General features: G+C 36.9%; 1 protein-coding gene across 1 annotated transcript in view; it reads left to right on the top strand.

Annotated features, from left to right (window-relative positions):
- The first annotated feature begins 1,620 nt into the window (after positions 1-1,620).
- The window catches only part of LOC107757858 (gamma-aminobutyric acid receptor subunit beta-2-like), a 39,113-nt gene continuing 27,020 nt past the window's right edge, over positions 1,621-13,713 (top strand). The window contains exons 1-3 of the mRNA XM_016575454.1: positions 1,621-1,774; positions 1,891-1,982; positions 2,533-2,600. Coding sequence (XP_016430940.1) covers positions 1,692-1,774; positions 1,891-1,982; positions 2,533-2,600 — 243 coding nt within the window. The 5' untranslated portion in view covers positions 1,621-1,691. The remainder of the gene's footprint in view (positions 1,775-1,890; positions 1,983-2,532; positions 2,601-13,713) is intronic.

The following is a 13,713-nucleotide window of genomic DNA, read 5'->3' on the forward strand; positions in this document are numbered from 1 at the left end:
ACACTTCATCGTCATAACAACCCAATAGTATCTGCAGCATCTGACAACCCGTATAGAGAGGGTACTTTCCACAGCGCTCACCTACCTTGGTCTCTCACACGCACTTCAAACAGACGGCTCCTGAAGACAGCAAAGAGGATGAGGTATTCAGCAGGTGCCCTTTTATACTCCAGGGCACCCGCCTATGATGTCATGGGCCATGTGGACCAATAGATTGGTGTTGTTTCACACGTGCTTCAAACACCGGTAATGCAGGCTGCATTCCTCAAGGTGACCCCTAGGGGCGCAGCGTGGAGTTCCCTAGAAGGGGAATCGATCATTTTGACCCATGCAATGTATTGTTGGTTATTGCCACAAATATACCTTATGACTTTTTTTGTGCTCCAGGGTTACATATGATACTCACATTTTAACATTATTTGGTTGCTTCAGTCCAGCAAGTGTTCATCTTGAAATATTCTAGCAATATTAAAGTTATTCTTATGTTCTCTTATTAAATTCAGTAAATATTTCAAAACAAAAAGACATGTATCAAAACCTGATGTGGGGCAATTTTTAGAAATATACTGAAATGCCTTTTACTTACTAAATAACCATGAACTATAAACCAGAGAGCAAAAAGCATGTAGCAGATTGTGTGCAATGTTTTGATACAGTTGGCTTTATAGGGTTAAATACCAAAAGTTCAAAAGAGAAAAAAAAGTGTAAAAGTTGAAAACCCTTAATGGATTTTGTTCTGAATGTAACCCTTTTAATATCACTTGGCTTTTCTGGTAATTTGTCATCCTCATCCATATGTCATTTAATGTTTGTATTTACTTAACTCCCTTCCTATTCAACAGTGATATAATCATACAATAAATTATATATAATAATGAAAATTTATAGCAAAATAAATGACACTATTTTGTTAAAAGGGAGGAGAGAACATGTCCCACTATTATACTTTTATTTTGTTATTGGGAACATTTGTTGTTGATAAACAAACCTCATCTTCATGACTGCAGTAATAATTTGTTAATTAATTAATTTATTCTTTCTTTCTTTCTTTCTCGACGATGGCAGATACGTTTCACCAGCTCTTATGCCTATACAAATCAATATACAGCCAATTTATTTTTTCTTTCAACTCCTTCACTTTAATGCAGGGGTTTGCCTCGGATTCCCCTTGTTGTGTTTCAGTGCTGTAATCTAGAGGTTTAGATTCCCATATCGATCCCTTGAAGCATCCCATTTATCATATACACCTCCCCAATTTATGGACAAAAAAAAATTCAACCATAAAGTCCGTTTTAAATGCTTTTACGGTTAAGACAAGCCTACCCCTCCACTTTGTGTAAGACAAATTACTTTGTGCCTCACATCAATTTTCGAGACGGAGATGAAAGGAATACACGGAAACAGCTCATGAAGTGGCTATTAAAAGCCCACTTGACAAGAAAGTGCTGATTTTTCCACGATGCCCAGAGGCTGCAGTTGTTTCACTGTTCACTTTAGTGTTTTCGTAGTTTTCCCTTTAATATCTCCCTGTTTCTGGTCTGGAAGTGCTCCTCCAGCACCATCAGCACCACAGCGCTCCTGGATGCTGCGCTGGAGTATGTACGCATGCGCACCACAGTGGAATTACTGCACAGCGCTCTCTTAAGTTGGATCTTCTCTGTCTTCACGGAAACCAGAAAACATATAAAAGTATGGCGATCTTTAGAATAAGACAAAAGAGCTTCGTGCGCGTCTGGACGTTTCCCGTGATCGTGGCCGTGGTGTGTGCGCAAAGGTAAGTCCGAACCAAAGCTGTCCTCACTTCATATGGCTGTCTGTACTCCACACACACAACTAAAATGATCTCTAAGCATGCATCTTAATCTAACGGTGCATTTTCCCTCTTTGCAGTGTCAATGATCCAAGCAACATGTCTCTCGTAAAAGAAACTGTTGATAGACTATTGAAAGGATATGACATTCGCTTGAGGCCAGATTTTGGAGGTAACGCACGTTTTTAATTAGGTCCATCATGTCAGCCTTTTAACATCACCTCTTAACTTTCATATAGCCTACATAAGCGCGCTATTATGGAGAGTTTCGCGCTAATGTATCCCAATTATCTCAGCTTTGGAGGCGATCGGGACGCTTGCTTTCACTTGTCTTAAAATAATCGCTTAATCTTCCGTAGCCGATGTTTGATTAGAAATGCTTCGCAAAGTTCACGAATGAATTTACACAATTTGGACATGTGCACGTTCTGTCCATTGATAGCTCCATGTGATGCTTTCTCTGATTCGCACTACATAATCAGTGATAGTAATATCAGTGAACAGTGATGCTCATCACGACGAATCCATAAATTGTGAATTTATCATTCTGAATGATCATAGTTTGTTTAGATATCTTTGGTTTACTTTTCATCTCATCCTGGATGTTAACAGGCTGATGTTGAGTTAATAATGGCTCATGCATGACATGTCCATTCATTTCAGTGTGCCAAACAAAATCAATTAGCTGTAACGTCACTGGTATGATTTGGTTTGGTTTCTAGGTCCTCCGGTGGGAGTGGGGATGAATATAGACATAGCCAGCATAGACATGGTCTCAGAAGTGAATATGGTAAGTCTGTCATCATGCTGTCCAGTTGGACACAAAGTATGCAAGCTCCTTTAACTCCTTTTTTTCTCTCTCAGCTCTCTCTCCCAGGTAATTTATGTTTCATTTGAAGAGCTATAGTCTATCCGCTTTAATCAAATTAGTTGAATGAACAGTTTGTCACACATCTGTGGGTGTGCACTCATATCAGTGGTGCTTGTATGATTTTAAATGTTGCAGTAAGCATACTGTAGTGTTCATGAGAGACGGTGTATAACAAAACTTTTCAGAGCATGTACTACCTTTTATACTCAGTTATTCACATATGAACACAAGTAATGGTCAGGAGGAGCTAATGTGGTTTCTATGACAACATATTTTCTAATGCATATGGCCTGATTTTTTTATTTTTTTTTGCTGGGATTTATAAAATCACAAAACAAGTGAACACCAACATGAATTTCTCCATTTTGGATTTTATACTCTTTCCACCCTTTTGGTTATCTGGTAGGATTTTTTTTTCTTTTTCCCTTAGATACAAGAGCATCCCCTAGTGATGGTTTTGAAGCACAGCATGAAGTTTTGTGTCTGAGGTCTGGTCAAGTGAGGTGATATTCATAACAATAACCGAGAACTGGTAGTGCATTTGGATACAGCAGCACCTGGCTGCATTATTTTTTGAGTTATTTGTACTCTTAGCTGCATTTTGGAGCTGTTTTTGTTTCTATTGTTCTCAAAATAGCCTAGCGATATTTCAATGTGTTACATATATCGATTTTTATTTTTTCTTCACTGCAGACAGAGAATACAAGGTTTGACGTGCATGTGTGCAAGTGCGCTCGCTTATATTCTTTGCAATCCCATCTCACAGTAATTATTAATGCCTTAAGCAACAGTGCACGCATACATTAGTACTGTCAAGATGTCTTTAGGACAAAACAATGATTGCAATTTATGCTGTTTCTGAGTGAGCGCATTTGTGTTTGTCCGCGAGCTTAAACAATGTCACTATTAGGCCGAGGAAGTGCAAATACACAGATCACTGCTCTGAACCCTTTCACATTTTCCTGGCTGGGATCTTGCACGCATTCATCTGGATTATTCTTTTGCACTGGATAAATAGCTGGAGCGAGTGTCCAAATCACCATGAACCTCGATGTCATGCAGCTCCCTGTGGGGAATATTTGGTTTTGGCACTTGAAGCAATGCATCAGCTCGTCGTCATAATGGGAGAAGAGGAGTTGGCCAGTCTTTCCTCTCCGAAAAAACAGTAAAAGCTTAAATTCCACACATCTGCCGAGAGTGAGAGATAACAATCGTTTGCGTTTCTTTTAGATAATTATGGAATTTTGTAATGAAAAGTAATTTCTCCTGGTGCCAGTAGTATAGCATCAACTGTTTTTGACTCTCCTAGGTTAGATCATAAAACAAGACATTAATGTTTATTAAATCTCAGGCTCATTTCCAAATAGAATAACAAGTGCCACTGTTATAATGTTCTTTCCTGTTCTCCGTGTATCTCCATTACAGGAGGATATTAGCAATGTGATTCCTTAGAAGAGGCTTTTATATTATACAATTATCATTCTCGCAACTCTTTATATCCTTTAAGATGCTAAAGTACACTGAAGTGCTGAACGTTACTGTACTGTTTACACATTCAAGCTAATGCAGTGTCTCCAATGCGCTCACTGGTTCACTATTCACTGAATGGTGCGTGCGAGTGTAAATGAGTGAATTCAGACAGAGCTATAGAATGCAACGTCATGTATAAGAAGTCAGACTATTACATGTAATTTGACAGTTCAGACTGAAATGCAACACAAAGAATTGTATTAGCTTTTCCATTTGGATTTTAAACCACATATTTATGGTTTTCTAACAATCAGATGTCATATCAGGACCTGAGAAAAATAAATTCATGCATCAGCATGTTTAGAGATGAAGTTTTACTTCTGTTTGAGGAACTAGCATCCTAATATTTCCCCCTCGGGTTTGCTCCCTTGTGAATCATTGAGTATGAATGACTCGACTCTCTGAAGTTTGAAGCAGAGTTTTGAAACGTACCCCTTCCATCTTGTAGATTTTGAAATATTTTCATGTTCTTGAAATAAAGTTACCATGCTCCCATAGAGCTCTCAGGACTGGGTCTCCACTGCATTATTAAATTATATATGAACTTATTATTAAGGCTTGCTCGGAATTACCCCGCTGGAGCTGCGCCGAAGCAAAAAGGCTCTAATGCTTTCAACTTATAGCCCTATATTGCTTCTGACTCTTTCAATTCTGTCCACGTACGTACATGGTCACATGTCTCCATCATCAAAAGTCAAAAGATGCATAAAAGCCTCTGCATTGCCCACAGGAGGTGTTAGATGGTATAGTGGGTCTGCCCAGAGAGAGGAGTAAAGGTCAGACGTGACCGCAGGCCGATATGACTCGCCGACATAGACTTGCAAAAGCTTCATGACATTAACAACCTGCCATTTTCTTGGAGGCAGTCCGGGGTGCGGTCGTAGGGAAGGTCGTGCTCCTCGCGCCTCGCGCCTCGGGTGTGTGTGATTCGCTGAAGGACTGATGAATGCAAACAAAGGGGTGAAAGTGAAACCGAGTGCTAATGAACGGTCTTGCAGCTTCTAGGCTCAAGTGAAGCCTGATGCTTTTTGAACTTATAGGTGCAGACTGATGTTTGCAAGTGCAAATGTTTTTTTTTTTTTCTGTCTTCACTGCGGTCTTGTTCTTACCATGACCTTGACTCATAGGGAAGAAAAAATCACAAATTAGATCTTTATATATAAATTATTTCAGCAGTGAGTAAACTGTGGCCGCTGCTTCAAAATACGTCTCAACAGTCTCAAACAAGTGGCCTTATTTTCCAAGACCAAAGTCAGTATGAGCTCAAGCATTTCTCATCAGATTATTCTTATGCCATCCTCATTCAGTTTATAGTTCTTGCTGTACGTCAGAGTTTGTCTCATGTGTCAATACAATGCTGAACAACACAAGATCATCCGCTGAACAACAGGTTTTCCTCTGGAGAGTGTTCTGTTATTTCACCAATGTTTCTTACAACTACATGATTCCAAAAACAGAGTGTACTACTGACAGAAGTTAACAGAGAGCGAATGGACACAATCGGTTTGTAAAGTTTCCCAGAACAAGTTCATTTTAAACACATCAAAATATTCAGGAAACCAAGAGGCTGAGAGCTTAGCGTGAGCGTTGGAGGATTTTGGAATCCATCCCAATCTTTTTAAGTCCAAAAAACAAAAATGTAAACACATTAATCCTCAGATTTCGAAATGTTCATCTTGTTTTTGTTGTGTAGGAATGCTGAGAGTAATGTGCTAGTTTGATGATATAATGTGCCACAAATCCTGTCATGACATGCCATTTTGGTGACCTCTGGCTGCTCTGATTGAAAACATGAAAATTTGTGAGTGTGAAATGGGTGATGTTTTAGGATGAGTGGCGTATCTTTTGTAGCTGAAGCATGAGCTGGTTTTTGTGTGTTCTGTTGACCCAGCTGGACTGTGTTGTTTCAATACACTTGAGATAAGGAGCATGTTTGCCTCTCTAACATACAAACAGGGGGCACTCCATATGTTTATTTAATTTTTATTTATTTATTTTTAGATTAGTAGCTATTTACTATAAAACAGATGATAGAGCTGCATTGTCCTGTGTCATATTGAACATAAATTACCTGCTCTTTTCAAGCACCGATAGAACAAGCTTCAACCTCTCAGTTCTCCTCGTCCACCTCATGGTCAAGCACTAAATAACTGTAGTTGTGGTCAGTGATTTCTAATATACACGTGACGTTTGTTTTCTGAAACAGAATCCAGTAGCGTTTAATGGGCTTGAGTTTGTAAAGCAGCATGGCATTTCTTCTTAAAATATTTGTTCTGAACATCTAACCCTGATTATAGACATCTTTACTTAATTTTGTCTGAACAGACTATATTCACACTTTAAATTATCTCATGTAAGATTATAATGAATGATGCTTCTTATTTGTAAAAAAACATTATAGAACCTACAGTAAAAGCCTAAATCAGTAACTTGTGTAACATGTTAACACTTTTTGTTTTCTGTCTTGCAAGCATGAGTGTTTCCTACAAGAAATGAAAATTAAGCGAGTGTTACTATGTTTGACAGCTTCAGCCTTGCCTGCCCACTCGGGTTATAACATCGCTGATTATTGTGTGGGGGGAAAAATGCAGAACACTAATGACTACCAACAAACCCATAGGTTTATCATTTTCGGTTCACATTTAGATGTCCCTTATGTGTAGTTTTTGCCTTTAAGCAGTTTTATTGTATCTCAATCTGACTAAAAGTATATTAGATAGTGCTAAAAGCATATTTAAAACTATATTTAGCACTATAATATTTAGTTGCTACTGTATATGAAGAGTTTATTTACAAAAACCGATAACTCATTTTTCAGAAATCAAATTTTTTTATTGCGCATTCCAAGTAATATCAATCAAACTGCAGTTGGGTTGTTTTGATTAAGTAATAATAACTTAAACAAATACAGGAAATTTACAAAATTAAAGTTCATTGAAAGTATGTTTTTTTTTTCATATTAAAAGTTTGTTTTATAGCAGTGATCCTCAAATCTTGCTCGCGAGATCTACTTTCCTGCAGAGTTTAGCTCTACCCTAATCAAACACACCTGGGTTTGCTAATGCAAGCATGAGTGTTTCCTACAAGAAATGAAAATTAAGCGAGTGTTACTATGTTTGACAGCTTCAGCCTTGCCTGCCCACTCGGGTTATAACATCGCTGATTATTGTGTGGGGGAAAAAATGCAGAACACTAATGACTACCAACAAACCCATAGGTTTATCATTTTCGGTTCACATTTAGATGTCCTTTATGTGTAGTTTTTGCCTTTAAGCTGTTTTATTGTATCTCAATCTGACTAAAAGTATATTAGATAGTGCTAAAAGCATATTTAAAACTATATTTAGCACTATAATATTTAGTTGCTACTGTATAAGAAGAGTTTATTTGCAAAAACCGATAACTCATTTTTCAGAAATCAAATTTTTTTATTGCGCATTCCAAGTAATATCAATCAAACTGCAGTTGGGTTGTTTTGATTAAGTAATAATAACTTAAACAAATACAGGAAATTTACAAAATTAAAGTTAATTGAAAGTATCTTTTTTTTACATATTAAAAGTTTGTTTTATAGCAAAAGCAGATAACTCCAACAGTCAACAGTGATCCTCAAATCTTGCTCGCGAGATCCACTTTCCTGCAGAGTTTAGCTCTACCCTAATCAAACACACCTGAGTTTGCTAATCAATGTCTTCAGGATCATTAGAAAATCACAGGTAGGTTTGTTTGATGATAGGGTTGGAGCTAAACTCTGCAGGAAAGTGGATCTCGCGAGCAAGATTTGAGGATCACTGTTTCATAGAAAAAGCAGATAACTCCACATTTCATGTTTTAGAGTTTAAAACACTGGTTTAATCTTTGTAATCTCCTCAGATGACAATGTAGACGCCTGACAAACGTTGTTGTTGTTGTTGTGATCATAAACTGTATGGATGTGATTACACGCGACACACAGAGCTTTTCCCTTACTATTGTAATGCGCTGCTTTTGCAAGGTTCGGTGAAAATGTTTCAGCTTTTATTTTCCTTTTTCGCCCCGAAGAAGATATCACAGATTCATCAAGTTCGTCGAAATGATCCTCGATCACTTTTAGTCAGCTGAACCCGAAACTCCTCTCAGCTAGCACGTCTTTTCAAAGTGAAAGTAGCCTTGTCACCTGACCTGAATACAGCGCGCTGATTCGCTGAAATGGACTTATCGGCTTCTGTTCAAAAACAACAAGGTTGCTTGTCGGCTTCTGCAGTAAAACGTGAACTCACGATGCCTTGAAAGTGGACAAAACCGTCTTTTTTGACAAAACGTGTTTAGGGTTCAGATCGCGCTATATGTGGAGAATTTTTTTTAAAGTGACGTTTATCGTTTTTGCAAATGAACTCTTCATATGTACTGAATAAGCAATCCTCTATTGAATTCTGTGTATAAAAGAGATAACAGTTTCCATGCTTGGCATTTGCAAATTTTGTGTTAAGCTTTCATGCACATTTTGTGGGTTTCAAATTTAGGAGCGTTTTTGTCTATGGACGTTTCTGTAAATGTGTCAATTGGCTCAACTACGGCTAAAACAAAGAGGCACATAAGATTACATAAACACAGTGGAGAATACATAAAACAAGACAAGTACCGTACAAAACAAAGTTACAATTCACTACTGATGGCAGAGTGCATACATTATGATAGCACTTATGGCGTTTGATGCTCTTGATGGCAGATTGAATGCCTGTACTCAAGAAAATCTATGATCCATTTCAGGTGTCATCTAACATCTACTTAGAAATGCAATACCTGATGAAAATGTGTGTTATATTATTTGAGTGAACACTTTTTTTTAAATACCCAAAGAGGTTTGCTGGCATTGCTTGTAGGTTTCAGGTACCAGTCTTGGCCTCTCAGACGTGTCTTGCAATTATACAACCTTTAGACGTTTATTGATGAATGTACGGCTCTGTGCTGTCAGGTTGGTGTAAGTTCAGCATCAGTTTTGTTCCAATCAGCTAAATGGTTGTTTCTGAAATACTAGGCAAAAAGAGAGCCACATAGACTTTGTGGACATGTGAACTAGATGCATTGGGTTTTTTGCATCCCTGGATTATACAATAGCTTTCATTTGGTCACATAATGGCTCTCATCTGTATCCTAATGTATTTTTAATATGAAAAATAAGAGCGGTGCTGGATATTGTGATGGGCTGCTGGTGTTTGTGTTGGTGAGTAGGCGTTACAGAGAGAGAGAAAGAAAGGCTGGGGTGGACTGCTGAAGAACAAAATATCAAGAGCAGTGGTGAGCGAGGAAATTCAATTCCCAGAGAAGAAAGAGAAACTTGAGTACTTTTATACCAGCTATACAGTTTGGTATCTAATGACTCTCTGCTCACAAGACTCCTGTGTACTTGTGTAGTAGATTACTGTGGCATTGAATGCTACACGTTGATCTGGGCAAACCTTTATGCCATTATGCTTGTGATGGTCCTTCAGTTGGTTTCAGAGTGCGTTTGGTTTGCAACTATCCATCTTCTTAAGCACCAGTTGCAAGAGGGAAAATGCACAATATTGGCCAAAAGTGCAGCTACATTGTTAACATCTTGAAGTACTCGACTTCAAAACCTCAATGCTGTTAATTTAACATTTTCCAAATCTTGCTACCAAGACTCATTTGAAATACGTGCCTCTGAAACATACCTATACATGTGAATTTCTACAGACTTCCAGTTGAAATGAACACTACAGGCAGTAAAACTCCGACAACTTTAATTCATTTTCACACAAATAATGATTTACAGGGCCAGAGTTTAGATTAAGAAAGTCTAATTGTCGCACAGTTATTTGCACAATGTTATGTTATGACTTTAAAATGATTTTAACATGCTGCGAGATTTGAAAACGGACACTTTTGAGTGTCAGCACTTCATTATGTGTGGGTTTTCTAATGCAGCAGGTTTGTTCGGTAGCTCACATGATACAGCGTTGCACTTGTGCGGTGAAGAGCTCCGAATCCCGTATAACTACGGTTCGACAAAACAGCTCAAACGATGCAATAACACGGTTGCATCAGTGAATGTTTTTATATCACTTTTGCATTCATTAACGCTATCGGGTCGGTTTAGGGTTGGGTTTGGTGGAAGGGGTTTGATATTTTCCAACATGATCGAGCATTAACCTTTTAGCGACACTCACCAGACATTTGAATTCTGAACCACAGCAATATGTGCCTGAACGATATAATAACAATGTTGCCACATTCACGTATTTAACGTGTGTTTTAGCGAGCCCGGTCTCATGAAAATGCGTATAAATAGTACGCCAAATAAAAATGAGCACCACTCATGGGACATTTCACTGAAAGTGCTGCGAAGTGTGCAATAAGGTACGTAATATCGGTGCTGCAGAAACACGTAGCTTTGTGTGAGTAACAGACCCACGTTTAGCTCATTATTCACTGAACATTTTCCAAGTTTGTCTATTAAATAATTTTGATTTGACATGACTATATCCATTATACTAATGAGTACAAGGTCTATAAATGCCATGCTTTTTACATTTTTTTAACAGCTGCATTTGTGCTTTGATATCAGTTTTTATTTCAGCAGCTTCGATCATTAGTTATAACGGCAATAAAGCTTTCCAACATTTCCAGCACTGAACCCCTTTCATTATTACGGCTAATGAAACAACTGCTGGCTTTGTTTCATTTAAGAGGCAATGACAGCCTCAGATATAGGAAAGGTAATACATCTCCAGTGAATTGTTAGCTTCACTGGATTAATTAACGGTGGACTCAGTCCAGCCACGTTTACAAAACTGTATGTTGGTTATTCTCTTAAAAACTCACTATAGAGTCGTAAAATACTTCTGATGCCAATACAACAATAGCCTTGTTCAATAGAGTACAATGATACTACAGCTGCTGACATTAAGAAAAAGCATATACGTTTTCTTACTCGTATGCATTTAATGATTAAACAGGTGTTAACAGTGCTAACAGTCATCATATTAAATGAATACTTCTGTTCACTTAATTATCACACTGAAGATTACTTACATACTTATACTACATGTGACAAGTAAGAAAAAGTGCACTAATAGTACAAACAAAAATAGTTCACCATCCAGACACTGTATTGCATGGTATACCAGTGCTAGTAAAAATTCTCACTATTAACTAATTATTAACTACAACTAATTTGCTGCTTACTAATACTTAGTAAGGTAGTTGTTCAGTTTAGGTATTAGGTAGTACTAATAACCAGCCAATATGCTAGTTATATGCATGCTAATAAGCAACTAGTTAATGATGAGAATTGATCCCTAAACTAAAGTGTTACTCTAATTTCTTACAGCTTTTATTTGTTTCTAATAACCATTGTTCTGCAGTGTTATTAATAGTCACCTTTTTTAACCGTTTGTGACCCGTGCTGGCAAAATGAGTTGGAATGCGCATGAGCTAATTTTGAGCTACAGGCAAAAAAAAAAGTAAAAAACATTTTAGTCAAATTTGAGATTTTCACAAAAATTAGTTCATTAAGCCCTCATGTAGTGATCTCAATACTCCAAATAGTATTTAAACATCTACAATTATCTTTATTGGCACGTTTTCTGTGAGGAGTACCTGTTCTCCGCTCGCTTCTTGCGCTGACTCTCATCCGAAGCGTTCGCTTCTGGCAGCGTGTGATCCTAATAAATATACACATATACACAGAATTACAGTATTTAACCTTCAAATGGTCCTCATTTCCTGTTTACACTTACAGTCTTTTGGGTCAATATGACCCCAAAATTGATAGAGTAATTGTAAAAAAATATATATTTTTAATCATACAAATAACATATTGTTTTTTTTTTGTTTTGTTTACTTCTCATCTATACATTAAAGCTGTGTTTTGGGAGATATGATGTACTTTTGTACCTACTTACCACAACATTCCTCATGTACACCATTAGCTTGCATGTGGAATATTACATTTTTCATGAAAACAATCACTTAAATGATGATCTAAATTTGATTTTATGTTGTTTCTGAATATTGCTCTAGGGTATCTAAAAAGTAAAATCAAAACAATTTTATTTTACTTAAATGTAAGTAAAAAACACACAAAAAAAAACAAAACAAAAAAAAAACAACAACTGCAATAAGCAGATATGAATGGTGTGTGTGTGTGTGTGTGTGTGTGTGTGTGTGAGAGAGAGAGAGAGAGAGAGAGAGAGTGTGTGTGTGTGTGTGTACAAATGTGAGTACTTTTTATGTGAATATCGATAGAAAATGTAGAAAAGTCACAAAATCTTATTCCACTGAGATGAAGGGAATAATTTTTTTAACTAAGTAAAAGTTGATTGGGGTCATATAGACCACAAGGACTGATTGAGGGTTAAGTGTTCATGCAAACATAATCTGTTATGTCTTAAGTGAACGTTTGGGGAACTGCTGGGGAAAAAACATTGGATGTGTAACATTATATTAGTTCCGTTCAGTAGAGTAGGTCTTAATATAATATAGACAGTCTGTCTCGCTGCTCTTGATTGAACTGCTTTTGTAGTTTTAATAATTAATTTATTTGTAATGAATACACTAAAGGGATTTTTACATTTGATTATTTGTTTTTCTTACTTGAACGCTTTTGTTTAAATGTAAAATGAAAAAGGTAATGCATTATTTTTCTTATATTTGTTCTACTGTTTTAAATCTGCTTATTTGTAATAACAGATAAAAATAGCTATGCTGCATTAATTGATATAGTAATTTTTATTATTAAGAAAAGAACTGGAGGAAAAGATGCAACGTTGCAAGGTGACTTTGAAAACTCGATTTTTATCAAAATTGGCTCTGCTGACTCTATCGACTTCAAATGGGTGTAGCTCAGTCATGTTTCATCCGATTGCAACAAATCATATATAATTTGGAAGGTTTCACTCTATGGTCATTCTGAAAGGCCTGAGCAAAGTCTGTCATCAAAGTATTTCTGTATAATTGTCTTACACGACTGCGTTCCCAAACAGCAGCATCCACCTCCGAAAGCATTGACTGCATTTATTGTGTTTCGTCTCGCTCTGAGGTGCAAGTAATTTATCATATATGAAAATTATTATATTCAGTGGCTTCTTCTAGTTCTCTTAGTGATATTTAGTGCCAGTTTACCAGGAAGTGATGATTTTGTTCTCTTTGGCTCGTTGGATGGAAACGGTGCTTTATTCGATGCAAATGTTTTATGCGATATTCCAGTTTTGCGCATAAGTTTAATTTGAATCTTTGGATGGAAACAGCTAATGACTCATTAGGGGGGTCTGGGTTTGTTTGTAATGCTCATCAGTTTTGAAAAAAAAAAAGATAGAGAGACCTCAAAGCAATCCTGTGTAAACCCTTTCCCCAAATTGTCTCTCTTTTTTCTTTTCTTTTCTTTTTCTTTGTATCTTTTTCTTTCTTGCAAGGAACAAAAACACATAAATATGCCGCATGCCTTGTATAGTGTATATTATGGGATCACACATGCAACTTTAATTGCAAAAGAGTTCAA

This window comes from Sinocyclocheilus rhinocerous, unplaced genomic scaffold (genome assembly GCF_001515625.1).
Source record: "Sinocyclocheilus rhinocerous isolate Xijiao unplaced genomic scaffold, SAMN03320098_v1.1 scaffold2338, whole genome shotgun sequence".
Classification (NCBI taxonomy): Eukaryota; Metazoa; Chordata; class Actinopteri; order Cypriniformes; family Cyprinidae; genus Sinocyclocheilus; species Sinocyclocheilus rhinocerous.